Source organism: Nelumbo lutea, chromosome 4, assembly GCF_056320005.1.
Source record: "Nelumbo lutea isolate HS-2025 chromosome 4, American lotus-T2T, whole genome shotgun sequence".
NCBI lineage: Eukaryota > Viridiplantae > Streptophyta > Magnoliopsida > Proteales > Nelumbonaceae > Nelumbo > Nelumbo lutea.
In genome coordinates, this window is record NC_142687.1 from 45,286,781 (window position 1) to 45,310,156 (window position 23,376).

At 37.3% G+C, this 23,376-nt stretch overlaps 1 protein-coding gene across 1 annotated transcript in view; it reads right to left on the minus strand.

Annotated features, from left to right (window-relative positions):
- ARC3 (GTP binding protein) overlaps positions 1-23,376 on the minus strand; it is a 99,516-nt gene that overhangs the window by 36,478 nt on the left and 39,662 nt on the right. The window contains exons 5-9 of the mRNA XM_088941294.1: positions 22,258-22,306; positions 19,843-19,955; positions 19,670-19,741; positions 14,853-14,963; positions 11,575-11,756 (exon numbers count right to left, since the gene is read on the minus strand). Of these exons, the coding sequence (XP_088797420.1) occupies positions 11,575-11,756; positions 14,853-14,963; positions 19,670-19,741; positions 19,843-19,955; positions 22,258-22,306 (527 nt within the window). The remainder of the gene's footprint in view (positions 1-11,574; positions 11,757-14,852; positions 14,964-19,669; positions 19,742-19,842; positions 19,956-22,257; positions 22,307-23,376) is intronic.

A 23,376-nucleotide genomic window follows, 5' to 3' on the forward strand; every position in this document is an offset into this window, starting at 1 on the left:
TGAGTTTTCCTATGAAACTGTATTGTGATAACAAGGAATAATTTGCACTCCGTTTGTACCAACCACGCAGCAAGTTGCAGATGTTTTGACTAAGGGCTTGTTGAGACAGCCATTTAAACTTCAAGTTAGCAAGTTGCGCATGATAGATATCTTTGCACCAACTTGAGGGGGAGTGTCGGCAAGATATGATTTGCGGCAAATTAAGGAATAATTTGCATTCCGTTTGTACCAATCACGTAGCAAGTTGCAGATGTTTTGACTAAGGGCTTGTTGAGACAGCCATTTGAACTTCAAGTTAGCAAGTTGGGCATGATAGATATCTTTGCACCAACTTGAGGGGGAGTGTCGGCAAGATATGATTTGCGGAAAATTAAGAAAGATATGATTTGCGGCAAATTAGGAAAGATTAGGTTTGAATAAAATTAGGAAAGTCATATCCTAGGATTAAGGGAAAGATTTAATCAATCCCTAATTGAGAGAGATTCTAGGAGTAATTGAGAGAGATCCTAGGAATTTGTCTCTCCTATCTTTTCTTATTTAATTTGTATGCTCAACATGTTTTATCAACACATTATCAATACAGAAGTATTTCTTCTTCTCTCCCTCTTCATTTCTTCTTCTCTTCCTCTTTATTTTTCACAAAATGGATAACTCAGAGGAGGCAAAAGAGACAGCAGAAAGGATTAGGATTAAAGCAAAGTGGAAGGGCTACCTGCTGGCAACAGCAAATATCTTAGAAGGAAACAAGATGGTGATGGTAACCCTGTGGCCGGAGATACTTCCAAAAACAGTGCAGAAAGATGAAAGATGCAAAGCAAGTGGTGATAGAAGAGAAGCACTTGATCCACTTAGCCCTTGCAGGTTCAGACATTGAATCAGAAAATGAAAGGGAAAGCAGTGGCTGGAGAGGATGAAAGAAACGAAGCCGGTGCCGGAGAAGAGGGTAAGGGTAGGGGGATGGAGAGGGCAGGTGTGCGTGAGGTGATAGGAGACGTGGCAGTAGCTGAAATCTTTGACAACAAAAGGGAGAGATTTAGCAGAAATAAAGCTAACTTGGGCAGTCAGCCAGAAGAAATGAGCTGTAAAGTGTCAGAGGGCAGGCAGGCTGGAATTAATATCCCTCTTCAAATTTTGAATTTTGAAGAGTTGTGTGAAAAAGGTAGTGGAATGATGCTCAAGAAGATGGATGACAGGTGGGGTGATCTGGGTCATTGGAGAGGGAGGAGTAGATCGAGATGCCGATTCAGGAGAAGGCACTCTAGATCCTTCATGTCCCCATTAGAGTTCCTGGAAACCAGTCAGTTAACCCCGGGGGGTTTAGACTTTAGAGCTGGCTCAGCACGTGGCACCAACCATGGGAAGAAGGGTAAAGGTTATTCCAGTGTCAAGCCCGAGTTGTGGCAAAACCAGCCAATGGTCTAGGATGGTTGAACTGATTTCGAGTCAAGATGGTCCTCGAGAAAAAGAATTAATTGACAGCTGGTTACATTTTAGGAGGGAAGCAGCCTTGGACAACAGTGTGGAGAGTAGCGGCAGACAAGGAAATACATGGGGGATTTGGGGGAAAATGGGGAAGGTGACAAAGAAAAAGCATGAGTTCAGGGGGAGTCAGGGGGATGCAGAAGGATGGAGTCTTCCAAAGGTGGAGATATAATATTTGTGAATGAGAGTAGCGATATGCCTGGTGAAGAAGAAGTACAGCCGCACGCGGTGGTTATGGCAGATGAGAGATCAGAACCGGTAGATAGCTACAAGCAACCACTTCATTCATCGATTGTAGGAGTAAACCACATCAAAGTCTCCAGTTGGGTTTGGGTACTCTCAAAGCTACTAAATATCAGAGATTTCTTCGAGGTATCAATGAAGGGGTTGGAAGGAGTGACAAAGAAATTTTCGTAGCAATTGAGAGAAAAGTACTAAAGGAGAAAGGGAGAAGAAGTCACAAAACAGAAAAAGAATTGTTTAAACTGGCTTGGGGCTTTAATGAGAAGGCCGTCAGTGCGTGTAGGGTTAAGAAGATTTCAAAGGGGCAATGAATGGGTGAAAGGGTGTGGATAGCTTACTTGTATATATTGTCTTTGTTTTCAATTCTAGTGTACAGATGGAGTCGCTCAAAATAGTGTCTTGGAACACAAGGGATCTAAATTCAGGGCGTAGGAAGGTGGTTGCCAATGCTTTTATGAAGAATTGGAATCCGAGAATTTTGTGTTTGTTGGAAACGAAGATGGATAAGTTAAACCAAGCAGTGGTGAGAAGCATTTGGGGGGATGGCAACTGCGATTGGGTAACCTTACCTGCTCACGGAACCTTTGGGGGGATCCTAGTGGTATGGGGTACAGAAGTAGTCTCAGTTAAAGATAAAATCATAGGACAATTTCTAGTGTCTCTTTTACTGCATTCATAGGAAAGAGATTGGGAGTGGGTGTTGTCAGTGGTCTACAATCCTAATGAAGAGGGCTTGAGAAACTCTGTTTGGGAGGAACTACATGATACAAGAAGGAGATGGAGCTATCCTTGGGTTATAGGGGGGATTTTAACACAATCGGGTTCTCCTATGAGAAGAAGGGCCGGAGGGAGAACATGAGGGAAATGAAGGGCTTTGCGGAGTTCATGAGGTGAGAACTGATAGATTTACCATTACTTACTAGGGGGGAAATATACTTGGACAAATAATCAGGAAGAAGCAATCTTAGTAAAGATTGATAGATTTGTGGTGTCCACAGAGTGGGAGGAAAATTTCCCAAATCTGTCCCTGGAAGCTCTACCATGACCAGTATCTAGCCATGCACCAGTCATGTTGGATTGTGGTGGTATAAGGAGAGGTCATCCTCCTTTAAGGTATGAACACTCTTGATTTGAAGGGCCAGGATTTGTGGAGTTGATAGCTGAGTGCATAGTTGTCAAGGCGATGCCTAGGCGACAAGGCGCCCTTGGGGACTCGCCTCACCTAATCACCAAGCAGTTTTATACAAAGTGTTATAAAATACTTTTAAATTCTTAGTGTTTTGAGGCTTTAATTGTTGGAAGGGTTAGAAATCAGGTTTGACATGGCCGAACCAGGTTCGGTGGCTGGCCGAATTTACAAATTTTTTTTTTAACCCAACCAGGGAACTAATTTCCCGGTAATTTTGAAATCTGAAATTTCTGGATCGACCTTGTACTGAATCTGACCAGATTTGAAACCCAAATTAAAATTAATCATACCTTATACAAATACCACAAAATGCAGCTCCCAGAGTGGTAGTTCACACCCAATATCAGTCCCAAAATCGACCTCCAACTGAAGATGGTGCAGTGTGTATGTTAAGCCGATTCAACAATACCATTTCAGCAAAATATAAATTAGGGTTTCTGGGAGGTAAGGGAGATGAGGAGAGAACGAGAGAATGGAGAGAATTCGCTGAATTGGACTCTCCCATCTTTCTCCTTTATATAGAGCACTCTCTGAATCTAATTAGGAGCTGATCCAAAAGCATTATCCTCTTCACATCCCAAGGTGTTGCATTGCCACTTAGGCTTGGGCTTAGTTTGGACCCAACATTTACACCTAAATAATCCTTAGATTCAGCCACCCTATGAAGACCCAAGGACAATGGACTTTTATAAGATAAATCCCATCAAGTAATCAGCCCTGTAATGGTCTCTTACACCTAACCTCTAGGCCCATAATCATCAGACCACTACCCATAGGGAAGGACATCTTCCCTGGCTACAAAATGCAATGTCACACTCTCTGCTTAGATGGATCCTGGGACTAAAACCTTTTGCAAAGATTTTTTTCATAAAATAGTAATATAACATATAAATATATTTTGCAAATCAGATTTCAAATATAGTTGAAATCCATTGCCGACAATTTAGGTTTCCATCAAAGAGAGTGCAAAGCCTAATATTCGTTTTGTCTGACAAAGGGGTCGATCCTATCACTATGATCACCCACTCGAGTAATCTCCCAAATTGCCCCAACATGCCCGGGTATTTGACCCTTAATGGATCTCACTAGTTAGCACATCAAAGACAACTCAATTCAATACCTAGTGTAGTATTATAATCAAGTCTAGGGTCAAGTGCAACTTTCCAGTTTTGCCCATGTTGAATGTTTCTTATAAACACACACTAGCTATGCTTGGGGTCTAACCCTAGCAATTGAGACAAGATGCTCCACCAATTTGGCAACACACTAGTGTCAGCCTTGTCAGGACAAACTCCCAAAATCTATCCAATGGCTGAGAACATTCTAAACTAACACAAGTCTCATAAGTTCCTAGTTTAAGGAGTAATTCATAGAAGTGTACCAATTTAACATAAAACAACAATGTATTTTATTTATTTATTGGTAAATGTTTGTGTACATCAATCTGATTGGAGAGAGCTAAGGGCATATGCTATGTAGCAATCATTTTAAAATAGACATTATTAAACTAAAATATTCATTTTGTGTGTCTATATACTAACTTTTTTCATTATTTTCTTATTTGTTAGGGTTCAATCAACACAAAAATTAGTAAGGAAGAACTTAAAATGTTGTCTATTCAACACATTTTTTTCTTCTTCCACCTGTTCTTTTCTTCTTTTCATATAACAAAAATAGGGGTTCAGCCCCTATATTTTTTGAACTTTCTTTTCTTTCTTATTTTTCTTTTCATGAATATGTTGATTTTCTATACTTCAACATGAAGTTTATACTTATGAAAATTATGGATAATTATTAAGGAACTATGGTTATGGAACTTAGGGGAACTACCCAAGGATATATGTTTTTCACTTAAAAAAATCCATTACCTAGGTGACTAAGCGACCCCTTATTGACTAGTCTCGCCTTGGCGCCTTGAAAACTATGGCTGAGTGGTGGAATGGTTTATCCTTTGAAGGTTCGGCAAGTCATATTTCAGCAAAGAAAAAAACAAAAAAACAAAAAAACAGTAATCAGCCATTAATCACAGGATGTTTTATGAGCCCTAAAATCAAACACAGGTAAATCTGCAAGTGTTTCTGTCACCTAGGGAGGCTGATCTTCCCTAGGTTTAGTGATTCAAATGTACAAGTCTGACTGGCAAGACAGAAATAAAAGGCTAAAGAATGATTGGCCCATTCTTCAGAGGAATCAAATTATATCATTAGTGTACAATTCACAATAACATGGAAGCTCCTAGGAGGGACCCAATGGTAAATACACAAAAGAGAGATAAAGTACATTTTATATGCTATTTATCAGAAAAAGTACATTTTATATGCTACAATGGAAGTACATTAATATGATACACCACTACTTAGAAAGTAAAAACTTCTTTAACCATGAAATTGTTTGTATACTTCAAATCTCATTAGCACTATCCAGGTTAAACAGTTCCTAGAATGGATGATTGACAATCAGCATATCCAAAAAATGGGTGTAGCAGGAATGCAAATGTTTAAATGGATGAGAGGTAAAAGTACGAAGGATAGGGTTAGAAATGAAGTTATACAAAGCAACCTAGGAGTAGCTCCAATAGGTGATAAAATGAGAGAAAGTAGATTGAGATGGTTTGGCACATGCATAGAAGACCATCTACAGCACCTGTTAGAAAATGTTTTGTGTTGCAAGTTGAAGTGGATAGAAGAGCTAGGAGCAGACAGGAAAGGATTTGGATGGAAGCAATAAAAAATGATTTAAGCACCAAAAACTTAACAATGGATATGACATCGAACAGAATGGAATGGTGAAACAAGATTCATGTAGCCAACCTCATATAGATGGGACAAGGCTTAGATGATGGTGATCAACAGTTAAAATGCTATTTATAGATAGAAGACCTGTAAATTCCCCAAATCTTGGAGGATTAGGATTCCCCCAGTTTCATTCAATCTGGGACAATTTCACCTAACCCTGAACAAAAGAACTAAAGAAAGATTTGACCATGTGCTGCTAAGTTTATCTCTAATTTTTAACTTCATTTATTTTGGATGGATTCATAAAGATGTGATTCAAACCAATAAAATCAGTAGCATATTTCAGAATAAAGCAAAAGAAATCAGAGAAGAAGAAGGAGGAAGATTGGAGAAGAAAGGAGAAAGAAAGGAGAGTTCGAATATCTCCTCTTTCCCCTACTCTAATCTTTTATTAAACATACTTAAGTTACATAAATTACAAGGAGGCCCTTAAGTAGGCGTCCACATCAACACTAAACTTATAAAACATAAATAAGAGCTAAAGGCCCATAAAGAAAAGGGCCAATAAGAAAACATAACATGAAAGAACTAATAGGAAAGATACGAATGGGCTAGGGCCCATTTGGCCCAGTCTCTCTACACTCCCCCTCAAGCTGAGCATAGATATCCATCATGCCCAGCTTGCTTATATAATGAACCAGCTTTCCTTTAAGAACGCCTTTTGTCAAAACATCGGCCAACTGTTCTTCAGAAGCAACAAATGGTAGACAGACTTCTCTTGAGGCAACTCTCTCTTGTATAAAATGCCTGTCAACCTCAATGTGCTTAGTTCTGTCATGTTGAACAGGATTGTGTGCAATGTTGATAGCAACCTAGTTGTCTCAATATAACATCATAGGCTTCTCATAGTCTATACCCATTTCATCTAAAAGTGATCTCAACCACAAAAGTTCAAAAACTCCATGTGCCATTGCCTGTATTCCGCTTTAGCTGAAGATCTTGCCACTACAGACAAATTCTTACTCCATGATACAATGTTCCCTGCTACCATAGCACAGTAACCTAAATTAGACCTATCATCAATACTTCCGGCCCAGTCAGCATCAGTGTATGCTTCCAGTTTCATGTGTCCATGCATAGCAAACAAGATACCTTTCCCTGGAGTCCGTTTTAGATAGCATAGAACTCTCTCAGTAGCTGCTAAATGTGCATCTCTGGGAGAATGCATAAACTGGCTTATTACACTAACTGCATATGAAACATCTGGCCGAGTCAAGCAAAGGTAAAGTAACTTCCCAACAGTCTCTGAACACCCCCTTATCAGGCAACAGTACACCTTCAATCGTTGACAACTTATGATTTAGGTCAATAGGAGTAGAAGCAGGTCGAGCCCCCAGTTTCCTAGTCTCTGCAAGAAGATCAAGAACATACTTCCGTTGAGAAATGAAGATACCATCCTTAGATCTGGCAATTTCAATTCCCAAGAAATATCAACATAGACAATCAGGAGGGTCACTAAGGAATCTCTCCTCTTAACAAACAAAGTATGATCTGACTGAGTCTGTGTGTACCCAAAAGCAACAAGAGCAGCCTAAAATCTATCAAACCAGGCTCTAGGAGACTGTTTAAGGCCATAAAGAGACTTCTTCAGTTTACAGACCTTTCCTTGCATCTCCTTCTCATACACCCCTAAAGGTAAAGACATATAGACCTCTTCATTTAGGTCCCCATTCAAAAAGGCATTCTTTAGATCAAACTAATGAAGAGGCCAGTCAAAAGCAATAGCTAAAGATAGCAAAACTCGAACTAAAGTCATCTTGGCTACTGGGGCAAAAGTTTCTAAGTAGTCAATACCATACATCTGAGTATATCCTTTAGCAACCAAACGGGCCTTATATCTCTCAACAGTACCATTAGAATGATACTTAATAGTGAACACCCACTTACAGCCAACCGGTTCCTTTCCCTCAGGCAAATCCACAATTTCCCAAGTATTGTTCTTATGCAAAGCATATAGTTCAGTCATCATAGCATCTCTCCATTCTGGTTTCGACAAGGCATCTAGGACAGACCGGGGAGTTACATGTGTGGAAACAGAGACAAGGAAGGAATAGTAGGAAGGGGAAAGGAGGTTGTAAGACAGGTGTTTAGAAATACAATGATCTGTGCATTTCCGTTTGCCTTTGAGAAGGGCAATAGGGAGATCAGATCAGGAAAGGTATCCGAAGTGGTAGAAGAGGGCTGACTTATTATCTTAGTAGTGATGGGAGGAGCAAGAGGCACATCTGAAGGCGTGGAAACAACTTGCATGTCTCTGAGTCTTTGTCTCTGGTACCACCTCTAGATAATAGGATGAGAAAGGAAAGAAGGAGGATGAGTAGGAGGAAGAGGGGGAGCAGGGATAAATGACTTAACTGGAGGAGACTCTATATAAGATTCAATGGGAATTGGAAGAGAAACAGATGGTGACAATGCAAACAACTAGTTTGAATGCTCCCCCTCAAGAGAAGTACCAAAGAAAGGGTCTGACTCTACAAATGTGACATCTCTAGAAACAAAGCGAGTGCCACGAATTGGATCAAAACAACAGTGCCCCTTTTGTGTGGAGGCATATCCCAAAAAGACACACTTGTGTGCTTTAGGCTCAAACTTATGTCTTTGATGACTGTAAACATGAACATGGACATAGCAAGTGCACCCAAACACCCCGAGAGGAAGAGAAAACATATCCTCATTTGGAAAAAGCAAGCTAAAGGGAGTTTTAAACCCCAGAACCGGAGAAGGCATTCGGTTTATCAAGTATGAAGCAGTAAGAACAGCATCACCCCAAAATTTAACAGGAGGATGGGAAGCAAAAAGAAGGCACCTCGCAACCTCAACCACATGTCTATTTTTCCTTTCCACCACTCTATTTTGTTGAGGAGTGTAGGAACAGGAACTCTGATGAATAACGCCAAAGGTATCAAAGTAGGAGGAGAAACTCTTCTTAAAATATTCCTTTGCATTATCAGATCGGAATATTTTGATCTGAGTGTTAAACTGGGTAAGAATAAGTTCATGAAACTTTTGTACAATATTTGGTACTTCATCTCAGGATTCAGAAGGTAAATCCATGTGTAACGAGAGAAATCATCAATGAAAAGAATGAAATATTTGTAGCCCCCCATAGCAGGTAAATGATATGGCCCCCACACATCAGAGTGCACAATATGGAAAGGAGAAACAAATCTTTTATTACCCACTGAAAAAAAATTGTCAACAATACTTAGCAAGGTCGCATGACTCGCAATGAAGACTCGATAGGGACATTCCCTTAAACATTTCTAGAAACAAATGACTCAAAGCTGAAAAAGACAAATAACCAAATATGAAATGACATATCATGACTCTATTAACTGACTCTGATAAAACAGACTCCAAAGCAACTCCACTAGGTAATCCAGGACTTTGATTAGAGACATCTAACAAGTATACCCCATTCGTCTCATGGCCACTTCCAATCGTCCTCTGAGACTTCAGGTCCTGAAAAACACAATAAGTAGGAAAGAAGGTTATCCTGCAATTCATTGATTTGGTTAAACTACTAACAGATAAAAGGTTAGTGCTAAGTTTGGGAACATGAAGGATAGAGGATAATACAAGTGAATCAGAGGCTTTAATATTCCCCTTGCAGAGATGGGAGTAAGAGACCCGTCAGAAAGAGAAATCTTCTCTCTACTCGAGTGGAGCTGGTAGTCATATGGTGTGATGTACCAGAATCCATGATCCAAGGAATTCTACGATTACCTGGGACTGTAGCATGATTTGCAGAAGCACGAATACCTAAATGGGCAAAAGAGGATGTAAGGGGGGGCCTGAGGAGGAAGATGCAACAATAGACTCCAAGTGATTTATCAACTTCCCATCTCTCAAATTCTACCTTCACTACTGCCCAATGTTCCACAGGAAATTTTTCTTCACATTTAGATATTGTGGCAACATTTGCATTCTTGGGATTTCCAGACTGGCCACCCTTCTTAGAGCTGTTGTTGTTCCGAAACCTCTCAGGAAGAAGATCTAGACGGAGCTTCCAACAAGAATCCTTAGTATGTTTTGGCTTCTTGCAGTATTCACATATCACTTCCTTTTTCTCATTTAGCCCCTTTGGTTTTATTCTAGCATGTATAAAATGTTCTGGAGGAGGTGGGGTCTATAGCTGTACCTGTCGCCTGCTCTCTTCACTGCTCACCAGAGTATGCCTGTGCAAGTGACACATCATCCTTGGCCAAGATATTCTGCCTTGCAATATCAAATTCAAGATAGAGTCCTGTAAGGAACTTGAACACCCTGTTTCTTTCCATAAATTTCCTGAATGTTTCGGCATCTTTGGTGCTTTTCCATACAAATGCTTCCATAACATCCAACTCCTGCGATAGTGACTTCGACATTGAATAATAGACAGCCACACTCTTCTCCCCCTATCTTAAATTCTTCACATCACTCTTTAGTTTGTAGGCCCTTGGCAATATTTAATTTCTGAGAGTATGTCTCTGTCACACTATCCCAAATCTCCTTGGTTGAAGTCATCCACAGATAGTGCTGACTTATATGGGGCTGCATAGAATTTACCAACCACCCAATAACTGTGTAGTAATCTTGCATCCATTTCTCATATGTAAGGTCAAACTCATCCAACATCGCCTTACCACCCGTTAGAAACCCTAGTTTACCTCTACTATAGACATGAATCTTAATAGATTGTGCACATGCAAGGTAATTTGTTCTGTGAAGTTTAATTGTAGTCACTCTTGTCAAAAAGGAATCTACGGAACCAACCCCCGATACCGGGATCTACTTCACCTCACTTCTAGATTGCTCCATCAATCAAACGAAAAATAAAAAAACAATGTTTTTAACCTTTATAGACCTAACTGAGGTCAGTTAAGCACTCAAAAACCCCAAAACTAGGGTTTCACCGTACCTGGCCTCTGGGGAGAAAGAGAGAAGAGGTAGCCGCTAAAACCAGAGCTACCCAAACCACTTCCAACTGCAGCCGCCCACTTGTGGAGATAAAAAGGAACCCTCCAAGCCTTGAGCACCACACCCAAACAGCCTCTTCAACCCATATCTGGAAATTCTCTAGTCGGCTAGGGTTTTGGGAATCTTCGACCAGCTTCTGCCTCTCCAAACCCTCTACCAACTAGGCAAACAAGATCTCTGAATAATCAGCAATTTATCTCTCCATACACCTTTCGATTAGAAAAAAGGTGTATGGGAAAAAAGGAAAAAAAGGAAAAACGGAAGAGAGACCTGCTCTAATACCAAGATGTGATTCAAACCAATAAAATCAGTAGAATATTTCAGAATAAAGCAAAAGAAATCAGAGAAGAAGAAGGAGACAGTAAGGAGGAGGAAGATTGGAGAAGAAAGGAAAAAGAAAGGAGAAAGAAAGGAGGAATTTGAATATCTCCTCTTTCCCCTACTCTAATCTTTTATTAAACTTACTTAAGTTACATAAATTACAAGGAGGCCCTTAAGTAGGCGTCCACATCAGCACTAAACTTATAAAACATAAATAAGAGCTAAAGGCCCATATAAGCAAACATAACATGAAAGAACTAATAAGAAAGACACAAATGGGCTAGGTCCCATTCGGCCCAGTCTCTCTACACATAACAACCTCCTTTACCTGATAATGCTGCCTAAGACACTTTTCCCATCAAGCAATGGCCTTACCAAGTCTCTGATATAAATGTATAAATCAGAAAGCTTCTCCCACCTAGACCATTCATTATGCAAGACAGAGAAGGAACCAAAAGAAATGCCATTGTTTCCAATAATATGAGAACGGAAAAATAATAGAATAACAGAGAAATAGTACCATAAGATGGTAATAAGTAAAAGAGTTTATGAATCATTATACTGACTATAACAAAATATTCTTACCTTAAAACCATAACTGTTGTTACTATAAGGTTTGGCTCCATTTTTGGTTCATGAACCATAGAGATTATGATATCCCTTGTGCATTGTGTAGTCTCACGGAAAGTGTGCAAGAAAGAATGCAGATAGCTACTGTCCATATCAACTGCACTGGCAATGGTGCAAATAGCCAAGCCATTCAACTCCTGTATCTCAAAGAACAGCAATAGGTAGTAGGAAGACTATAGCAGATGCCAAGTTACTTATACTTATTATGAAAACCGAGAATTTACCAAATGATATAACAGACTATACCAATATTAAGAAAGAAACAATCTTAAATGCACATGTAAAACAATCTAGTGGTCATTGTATTAGCTCATAGTATTGTTTGTTTTTCCCCTAAGTTGTTATGATGAATAAATATATGCAGAACAATTTTTGCTTCTATGATTTCATTTAGAACAACTCAGTTTCATATGTTTCTAAGTGCAATGGGAACATTTTATTGCCATTATGTGGTCACCAGCATTGGCACGCTGCTCATTTACTAAACAACATAGAAATTTACTACCATGCAGCATATGAATGATATTCCACATGAATCAAGAGTTAAGCATAGAAAGCAATACAACAAAGTCATTGGAGCAGTTTGAAAGTATATCTAGAGATGCATTGCTTGGTAATTGGAAGGAAGTGGCTGATTCAGATCTGTTTAAGGCTGAAGCCAGGCCTCTTTGGTCCCCACCAGTGGAAGGTTTCATTAAGCTGAATTTTGATGGAAGTAGTGAGGGTAATCCGGGTCCTTCAGGCATTGGAGGTGTATTCAGAAATGAGGAAGGAAAAGTTGTTGCATTATTCTCAGGACCAATAAGTACAGTGATTCACTCAAGCAGAGATTATAGCTGTTTGGAAGGAGTGCAAAGGGCAAAGGACCTAAATGTCAGAAAGCTAGTAGATGAGGATCACTCCAAGCGGATGATTAATTAATTGGCTTACAAGAGGAAAATGTTTTCTGGACTTTTATTAACGAAAAAAAAGAAGAAGATTTATATGGCTGACACAGAACATGGAAGTGAAGCTTCAATGGGTAAAGTAAAGTGCCAACTCCTTTGATGCTGTACTTGCTAAACAAGGGGTGGGAAGGGGTACCATGTTTTGGGCTCTGTTGTAAGTCATTTTTTGGTGGGGAGGGCTAAGAGAGATTATCCCTCCCTTTTTCTTGTTTTTATTGTACCTTCTTTCTTTTTAAGCATATAATGAATTGATTCAGTTATTGATGAAAAAGGTAATACAACAAAGCTTTAAATAGAAACAGGATTTAATTTACTATATGCAATCATGTGGACAAATTTCAGAAGATAGCATTAAGAAAATGTAACAGAAGGTTGATTTTGTATCATATTAGGGTAAATATGTATCTTCTTGTATATAGTCATTATTTCTCTAATTTTGTTTTATATCATTTTTGCTCCTCTCTAGGTTATTTCAGCAACTGTGGGGAATTGTTTTTGACTGACCAAGAATCTTGTTTTGCATTTCCTGCTTTCTTATCTATTAAACACAAGTTTGTGCAAACTTGATATGGTATAGGAGCATGCTCAAGTTATCCATTAGAGCCCACAACAGCAGCATATCTCAACTGGAATGGAGTGGGTGATCTACTAAGTGGAAGTTTACCTTTAGTTTTCTGCACTGTGCTCTGAAAGTTTTATGAGACTATGCTCTGAAAGCCTTAATATGTTTTAGCAAATTAAAATATTATTAACCCTCTTTTACTTCATTGCCCCCAGAATCCTTAGCGCTCTCCTGCTTGTATTTTGATCTCCCTTGTTCTTTTACAGTAACTAGAGTAGATCGATAATGGAATTCTGAGGCATAACTTTCTACCTATTCTCTTTACCTTGAGCTAGGGTATGCATCATAGTTTTCAAGGTGCCAAGGCGAGGCTAGGTGATTGAGGGGCGCCTTGTCACCTAGTCACCTAGGCGGGCGCCTAGACATCGCCTAGGCGATGGATTATTTTATGTTAGAAACATAGATCCTAGGGTAGTTCCCTAGGTACCATAACCATATTTCTTTAATAATTATTCATTATTTTCATAAGAAAAATATAAATTTCATATTAAAGTATAGTCATGAGAAGAAAAGGAAGAAGAAAAATAATTATTCATTATTTTCATAAGAAAAATATAAATTTCATATTAAAGTATAGAAAATCAATATAACCATATTTCTTTAATAATTATTCATTATTTTCATAAGAAAAATATAAATTTCATATTAAAGTATAGAAAATCAATATATTCATGAGAAGAAAAGGAAGAAGAAAAATAAAATTCAAAAAAATAAAGGGGCTGAAACCTTATTTGTTATAGGAAAAGAAGAAGATAAAAAGTATTGGTAGTAGTAGTAGTAGTAGTAGAAGAAGAAGAAGATGTAGAAGAAGAATATATGGAAGAGGAAAATGTGCGGATTAGATAAAATTAAGTTCTTCCCTACTTATTGGTTCAGGTTTTCAAGTCTTTGAGGGTTCAACACAGCATTTAGAAATGTTTGTGTTGATTAAACCCTAATAAATAAGAAAAAAATAAAAAGAAATTAGTACATAAACAAACAAAATGATTATTTTAGTTTAATAATGTTTATTTTATAATTATAATCTCAAAAAAGAATGAATAAAAAAGTATTTTATAGTATGAAGTAGAAAATTGCTTGGCGATTAGGCGAGACGAGCCTCAAAGGGCTCCATGTCGCCTAGGTGTCACCTGGGCGCCCGCCTAGGCATCGCCTTGACAACTATGGTATACATCGGACCAGTGTGGCTAAGGAATCCTTGCTCAGCATTTGGACATGTACTAATCAAATACTCCCGTAATGTTTCTCTCGAAAAAGCACCACCTCGGTTTTATTGATGCAATCAGATTAGGGGATTGGCAAATCGATGTTTCCACCATTGCTAATCAGGTCTATTTGTTTTGATTCTTATGTTCTGAGTAGGGAAAAGTGTACTGCAATTTGAGAAGCTTGAAATATTATTGATATTTTGGTATTATAATCATCTGAGAGACAAAGATGAGTGCTCTCTTTCCTTAATGTTTTTCTCCTATTCATCATGAAAACTTCCTTTCTATAAACCAGAGCAAGCTTCAAATAATGTACTATAAAACATACAACTAGTTTTTATCTATTTTTGTGATACACCAATAGTAGATACCAAATTTACAATAACAGAAATCTTATTTAAGGAAATATTTACTATAGAGAAAACTGTGTTGATCTCATCAGGAACAAACTCCTACCCTTATGCCACCACCAAGAAAAGGACAGTCAAAGACAGCTTTTGCAATTGATGATTTAATGTTGTGAGCAGCACCAAATCCAACTTTGGCTTCCTTGTAGATTTCTAGAATCTGAAAATATTGTTAGGCTTCAAATAGGATAAAAAGATCAAGAATCAGCAATTCAGAGAAATGAAACACTATACATGGAAAACACAACAATATGGAAGAGTGGGTTCCTTTTCATTTCAGAACTTTCAAGTTAAGAATATATGCCCTAGATGATAGTCAAGCCTACAGGAGTGAAATTTTCAGCTAGGAAGAGTATGACCATCATATGTAGTAATATTTTTAGTATGCACAAGTGCAAAATGAGAATTTTCAAAAAGCATGGTAAATAAAACTAGGCATTTTCACACTATTTATGAAATAAAGCTGCAACCAAACCATACAGCTATCAGAAAGAAAGTCCATGATCAAATGTCCAGACTCCATGGATTGGATAGAAACCCTAAATAAATAAATTCTTGGTTTGTGAAATTCGTTCACAATGTATGAGTTTGTCACAGTTGCTCTAAATATTGTTAAAATCCCAAATTGCAAATTAGAGTTCTGGTAAAATCAAAATCCAATCCAACAGCTGGTTCCCAATAGCAGATAAAGGGACTATTTGGTTGCTCTTAAAACCTCTTATCTCTTATTTCTACCTTTAAGTGGTCTTTAGAGCATTTCGTTCAATTTTCTGCTATGTCTTAATCATGCTAGATTCCATAAACATCACAAATTCTATACACTTCTTCCAAAAATACCCTCACTCACTCAACCTTACCCCACTAGTTATATATTTATTAAAATACTAATTTAATAATCTATTTTATTTATCTAATGATAAAATAAATACTTCATATTTTTATTATTATTTTATTTTATCATTATAAATGATTATTTAATTCTTTTTAGGTTTTCTAATAATTATTATTTTAGTATTATTTATTACTATCTACTTTTTACTTATTATATTTTTTTATTACATTGTTTACAAATCATTAATCAATTATAATAATCATATGGGATATTATTTTTAATTTTACAGTTATATTAATTATTTACTTACGTTTAATTATTATTATCTGTTCAATTATTTATAATTACTAGTTGTGTTCTTATTAAATTAAAAAAATTTAATAATTAATTAATAATGACATAACTATTAATTATTACATAATTATTTTAAATACATAATAATAAATATTTAAGTAATTATTTATTTTAAATAATTAATTATTAAATGCTCAATTCTCAAATCCATTATTTATGAATCGTTATGTACTCATTTAAGTAACTGTTAATTAGTTTATTAAATAGTAAAACAAACTTTCTCATATGATCATATCCAGGGTTAAAATGGTTAATTATCAGTTTTGAGAACTCAGCATTCAGATTTCAGAACAACATTCTCTACGTTTAGATATCAGCACCAAGAAAAGTTCACCAACTCCAATGTACGTCTAAAATTAATTAGTACAGTTTTTAGAGGCACTCAGATGTCAGAGTTTTTTTTTTTTTAAACCCCAAAATTTACTCCCGGTGGAGGTGTGGCCACCGAAACTTTATTGATATGCAAAAAACCTTGGAGGGGGGACGTGAAGCCTTACCCCTCGCATTATACAGAGGAAGCCTGGCTCATATAAACATAAATTGTCCGGGCAACCTTAAATCAACGAATTCTCAAGAAAGGAATACCTTCAGATGTCGGAGTTCAGCGCAAAAGAACAAGCCCTAAAGCTACTCCTTTCTTTTAATTTTTTCTTTGAAAATTCTTCCTTGTCTTTTCCTACCAAACCTCCAAGCAGATTGCAAATAAAATCATCATCATCATCATCTATGCCTTATCCCAACAATATGGCATCAACTACAAGAATTGTGTTTTCTCATCATTTCTGTTTAGTGCCATATCCATTGTTAAATTATGAGTTCTTAAATCATGTCTTACTACTTCAACCAATGCCTTTTTGGTCTGTGTAGCCCTTCTATCCCTTTAAATTTCCAACATATCACTTATTCATATAGGTGTCATAGATGGTCTTCTGTGCAAGTGACCAAACCATCTTACTGTACTCTCATTTTATCACCTATTGGAGCTACTCGCAGGATCCTCCAAATGACTTCATTTCTGACCTAAACCATTCTAGTTTTTTTTTTTTTTGTTTTTGATAAATTAAACCATTCTAGTTTTTCCACTCTTAACATATGCATTTTTGCCACACATTTCTTGGACATATTTCTTGATATTTAACTTTCACATAACAGTCCATATGTACCCCTCCATTTTCAAATCAAATTACGGGAAAAGTCACATTTTATGGTAGTAAATAAAAAATTAAAATTTTATTAAAAAATAAAAAGTACAGCAGCTAGGGTGATGAGAGGTCACCACAAAATAAACTCCAAAATCAAAAAGCTTGTACATAAGAAAAAAGAACAAAAAGAAGTAGAACTATCAACTCTAAAAGCATGGTGTCCGTATCCATATCCTCTTTCCACACATGAGAGTGACTTGATCTCTTCTGTTAGCCTTGTTCTCAAAAATTCTTTTGTTTCTTTCCTTTCTTAACCTTGATGTTTCTTCTCATAGTTGGCCATCGAGCAAAGATGTATCCTGGAGATCTTGGTTCCACCCATCTAGCATTAAATAGACCAAAGAAGAAGCCTCATAAAAATTTCGTGTAGGGACAACCAACAAACAGATGAAGGACATTCACTTTTGGAGTAGCATCTTTTGGCTAAGTGAATACCTCTACTCTGAATATGGTCTATTGTCAAGATGCTGTCCATAGCTACTAGCCAAGCAAAAGATTCCACTCTATGTGATAAATGGTTTCCCCAAACTTCTTTTACTTCAGATCTTTCTATCTGGTTCCTTTGCAAAGGGTTTCCCCAATTGCTGGACTCTTTCCACCATCTTGAGTCTTTCCTTTCCACTTGCACCTCAGCTGATTCTAATTTTGAAAGAAATTCCACATATTCCCCAATTTCCTAGAGGTCTTCTAAAGTTTGGGCACCATGTTACCCTACATTGGTTTCAAAACTCTCTGCTATAGAGGTGTCCTTACTCGGTCTGTACAAACGTGGGCAAAGATCACATAACTTCCCAACTCCCATCTAGCCATCCTCCCAAAATTTTATTGTTGAGACGTCTCCAACTCTGAAGGATACATAATTAAGAAAAGCTGACTATTTAGACATTATACCCTTCCAGATGCACACTCCATAAGACAATTTCACTTCCTTGAAATCCCACCCAAACCCAATCACCCTATATTTGCATTCCACCACCCTTCTCCACAAAACCTCCCTCTCACTCCCAAACCTCAATGACCATTTCCCTAGGAGTGCCTTGTTAAATAACATCACCCTTCTAATTCCCAATCCCAAGTGTACCTAATCTGTACTCCTATTACTATTAGCATCAAATTTACATAGCATATTTTCTGTTTTCGTCCTACATGTTTTAAAACCTCTTGTTCCTAAGGTATTTGTTCATAATCTTAAGTTTTGCATTTAATCCTTTGTTAGTTTCATCAGTTAAAACAATGGCATCAGCAAACAAGCACCATAGGACTTCTCCTGAATATGTTTAGTCATTTCATCTTTAACTAGTGTATATCACAAATAGAATGCAGCTAAAAAAAAAAAGCCTTCATGCTGCCTTGATAAACTCGCCTACATTAGAGCTACAAGGATTCCATATGTTTATTTTGAAAAGCCAAAAGAATTAATCCCATAGAAACTTTATAAAAGGGCAACCAAAGCATAGATGTAAAGCATAATTCTTCATTCACTTCACACAAATAACACCTATAGCCCAACTGAAAACCTCTATTCTTTAAGTGATTTTGTGTAATTAGATTTTTTTTTATGATTGAAAAGTTATTTTATTACCAAAATATAAGAAAAGTTACAAGCACCCCAAAGAGAGGCACAATCCAAGCAAATGCTCCAGTCCTTGGTGGTATTGGATTATCCCAAATTCCTTTAGTTCAATTTCATTCCTTGACGAATGGTAGGAACTGCCTACCTCAGAAGTCTCTTCGAGGGAGACTCGCCCTCCTGAAACAGAGAAATGGGGAAAGAAGAAGGTGGGAAGCAGAAAGTCAGAGAACAAGATAGGTAACAATGATATTAATTCACTATGTCCATCCATACAAAACTGGAGCCTCATATAGCTGGCTCGAAGCTATTCCCATGCGAAATCATTCTTATTGAAACCATTTCTGACAGGGGATCTGTTGATGTGGTCTTCAGTGCTCTGTTCCTTCTAACAAACTTCTTCATTCCTTTAGGGGGGTATGCTGCATCCTTTCGAGCAGGGCCTGAGCTGACCTTGGACTGGGCTGGGCTGGTCCCAACAGTCCCTTCCCCCTTGAGATTGACCTTGCCCTCAAGGTTCAAATAGGGGAATCTGTCCTGGAGCTGAAGGTAAGGCTCCCATGTGGCGTCCTCTGGGGGTAATCCAGGTGCAACCCACGCCCAACCCAACCCACTCATTTGCCACACCTAGGTGCAACCTCTCACATATCTAAATCATTTAAACTAAAAATCAAATTAGAACTGAGCCCAATGTAATCCATATTTATCCCTTGCTTGGATACAATATCTGCCATCCCATTAGCCAATATTCCATCCCATTGAATCCTCAAGGTCATGCTGCCAATTAAACATTTAAAACCAGAACACCACAAAGTATAAAATAATAATTTTAAAAGAAAATCCAAAATTTTGCAGTTTTAAAATAATATGGTAGATAAATCACAGGCAATTGAAGATGGTGCTCTTACATTTAACACTTCAGCAACTTTAAGCTCCTTTATTTTATTACATGGGGCATCAAGAAGTTTCATATGATTCTCCTGTAAATTCCAAATTCCAAAAGCAATATAAAAGTATATATCAAGGACTAAAAAGAATAAGATTTCAGAATATTAGAAAGAATCCTCAGGATGCAACTTACAGATACAAGAATGGAGATAGCATTGATGCAGAATAAAACAGCATTGTTTGCACTCTTCAAGGCCTCAGCTAAAGTTAACACTTCCTTTCTGAGCAGTGCATCAGTGTCCACCACTGAGTCAAAAAGAAACATAAACATGATTAACCACTTAATTATATAGAAATTCCATTTAAAAACCAAACAATCAACTAAATGGTATGGACAGCATATTTAAGAGTGCAGAATACAGTAAAAGTAATTCTGATGGGGAGAGTACATGATTGTGATCTTTTAAAATATAATTTTTTTCAACACAGAGAAAACAAAGAAAATACAAGTTTAAAAAGAGCTTTGCACCAAAAAGGAACTCTTTACTCTATAGATAATTAAAACCACATCATCCTAAATAGCCCCAACATTCAACTCCACCACCACTGCTAACCTCTCCTCAACAGTTCAGTTAAATAATTCAATCACGATATACACACACATCACCCACGTTATACTCTCTAATTCCTATCCCTTCTAGCTCTTGCCCTGCCACAAATGTGAAAGTAAAAACATACCAAAGAGAAGCACTCAAACTAACTGTAAACCCAACATCTCAATGGTGTAGATCGAACTCTCCTTTTGGGCTGGTTGAACTACACGCTCTAAGCACTCTAAAGTCTTAGAAATTATCACATTGGCCCCTTCATGCAAAGTGAAATGACAATTCTGTCCTTTTGCACTGTAGTATCAAAATCTAGTTGGGATACCACATAAAGAGACATCGTCTGAACCAATCGCTATCAAATGGGATTTCACCCAAAGTCATACATCAACTAGGGAAAACACCTGAAACTTGGTTTCTTGCATTGAAAATCTTTCAAGGCAAACACTAGCATAGCTGTGTAAGATCACTCAGGCATATCAGAAGTTATTAGTTCAATTAGGACACTACAGGAGAAGCCCTACTCCTTTGGAGACAAAATATTACAGTCCCAGTACAACTAGGATTCCTCCCCATGAGTCCCAATTCAACTAGGAGCCTTTTGATACTCATCCCGGTGTTTCCCTAAAACTTATATATGAATCCTAGCCTCACTTGAATTCCTCTACCAAAGTCCTAGTCAAACAATGATTCTTAGCCAAAGTCCTGATTCAACTCAACTTATTGGCAGTGATGCCCTCCTCTTATCTAAGAATGCAAATCATTTCTTTCTTTTTTTTTTGTTTTTATTTATTTGATCAGCAACAGAAAAAAAAAAATTATTAGAGAAGAGAAAAAGAAGTACAACAATAGACCCTGCTATCCCATCCCAACTCAGATCTTACAACTGAGCCAAATATGGTTGATGTCTAGTAACCCCTTGCTTTGCTAAACCAACAGCCAAGCCATTTGCAGACCTTTCTACCCACTGTATTTCTATTTGCATATGTCTTTATATCCAATTAAACCTTCTGAATTCATTTCTGTAACACCAATTAGCTTTACTTCCATCCAAAAGCCAGCTTTTTATTACTTTGGAGTCACCTTCAACAACTAGTTTATCAGGGCCTACTTTGCTTTTTACAAGCCAATCACTGCAGCCATTAGCTCTGCCTGAATAGTCTCCTTTCCCAAAAGGCCCTAAAAATTAAAGCAATTATATTCCCCTTATCAAGCCCCAGTGCCTTGTCACCGTTCAACTCCTTCATAGCCTTACCAATTTCTTCCATCTCAAATTCCTTCTCAATCCAACTGGCTGAAAAAATCACTTTTCTTGTTAGGAGCTATTCCCCAAAAGAACAGTTCCACCACCACACCCCACAACTGATTATTGTCACGGGATCAGGATTCTATTCAAACGCAATGCAAGCCCAATAATTGGATCCCTGTAAAACATATACAAAAAATACATCTAGCTCGGCATCTTTAGGACAAAAAAATCCAGTTCCCATTGCCAACACCGTGCTAAGCTACCAATGATCTAGTTCATGTCTATCAAAAAACAAATGATCTAGCTCATGTGTATTGCAGCCAACTTGAACAAAAGGCTACATTAGTATAGAAAAGCCTAACCTTTCTGATCTGATAGCTATCTTTACTATCAATGGCCATTTGATCTCTCCCTCACCCACCCAACCAGATCTGTGTATGTACATCTGAGAGTCTCTCAAAGCCCATGGATAAAGATAATTGAAAGTCACTGAAGGGAGAGCACCTTTGTTCCCACTGGATCTCCAGAATCTATTAGTGAAGAATAACTGAAAATAATCACCTCATTTCCACTCCTGAACACATTTCAATGACAGGATGAGAATTTATCAAGGTTTTTCTCTAACCAAACGTGCAACCATATAAATGTAATTGCCCTTAATTTTCATACTTTGTTTTTTCTTTTTTCTTTTTCTCCACTGATAACAAAGGAAACAGCAATCTAGTTGATAAATACATTTGGTCTAAATGCTCACCAATACAAAAGTTTGTGTGCTCCTGAATTTTGCTTACCAAAGCTTTGACCTGTAAATACAGAAAACTGTTAAAATTTTTGAAGTAAACATTCAAACAAATTACTGGTTGTTATAAATAGGAACCTCCATGACTATCATAAAAAATATGTTGTCAAATACAAGTGGTTATTGAGCATGTGCTTCGCCAAAGCAGTTACCATGTAAGTGACCAAGTAGGTCACTGCATGAAACACATCTAAATACTAATATGCAGTCATTTATCATGCATAGTTTAAATAGGAACTCATTTTATGTACAGTACATAAAAATTATGCAAGTAACTATTCATAATTTCCCTACATCAACAAAGACAGTTCTTATCATTAACAGTTCCTAAAACTTTTATGAAACCATGTGAAAAATGTAAAATATAGAAAAGACAGAAGAATATCTGATGGACATTTTGGTGAAAATCAGACCTTTTTTATTAGTTTGTGTGGTGAACATTGAGGTGACGGGTGAAAATGGTACATAGTGCTGTGATCAATCATTATGTTACAGGTCAGTGTGCAGATTTGTTTTATGTTGAAATAGGGTTATATTTCCCATTGTAACATGCACTTAGAGTGGTACACCATGAGTGACTGATAAGTGAGACTCTGGTTTCCCATTTACCACTTAGTGAATGATATAACCAGAATTCTGGTGTCCAATTTTCTGTGTCAATCTGAATTCATTTTTGAATAAGTATGGAATCAAAACCTCCAATGATGCTGACACCAGATTATATACCCATTTGGGAAAAATCAATTAAGGTATTTTTACAGGGAAAGGCAAGGTGAAACACCTAACTGAGAGGAAACCAGAACATGAGTCCCAGTAATTCTGGAGGAATTCAAGAGGATGCCCAATAAAAAATGTGGTTATACTCAATGGAAACAACAATTTAATTTTTATTAATACTTCAATGGAGATGGGAGAAGTGAGGAGATTATATAAAGGCAGCAATAATATAAAATGTATATATCTGTTATTTCAGTTCCTGTTTTGTCATCAACAAGAGAAGAAGACTCTTGAGTACTATTCAGACACTGAGTTTATGTGAACAACTGAATATTTATAAGCCCATCACATCTGCTA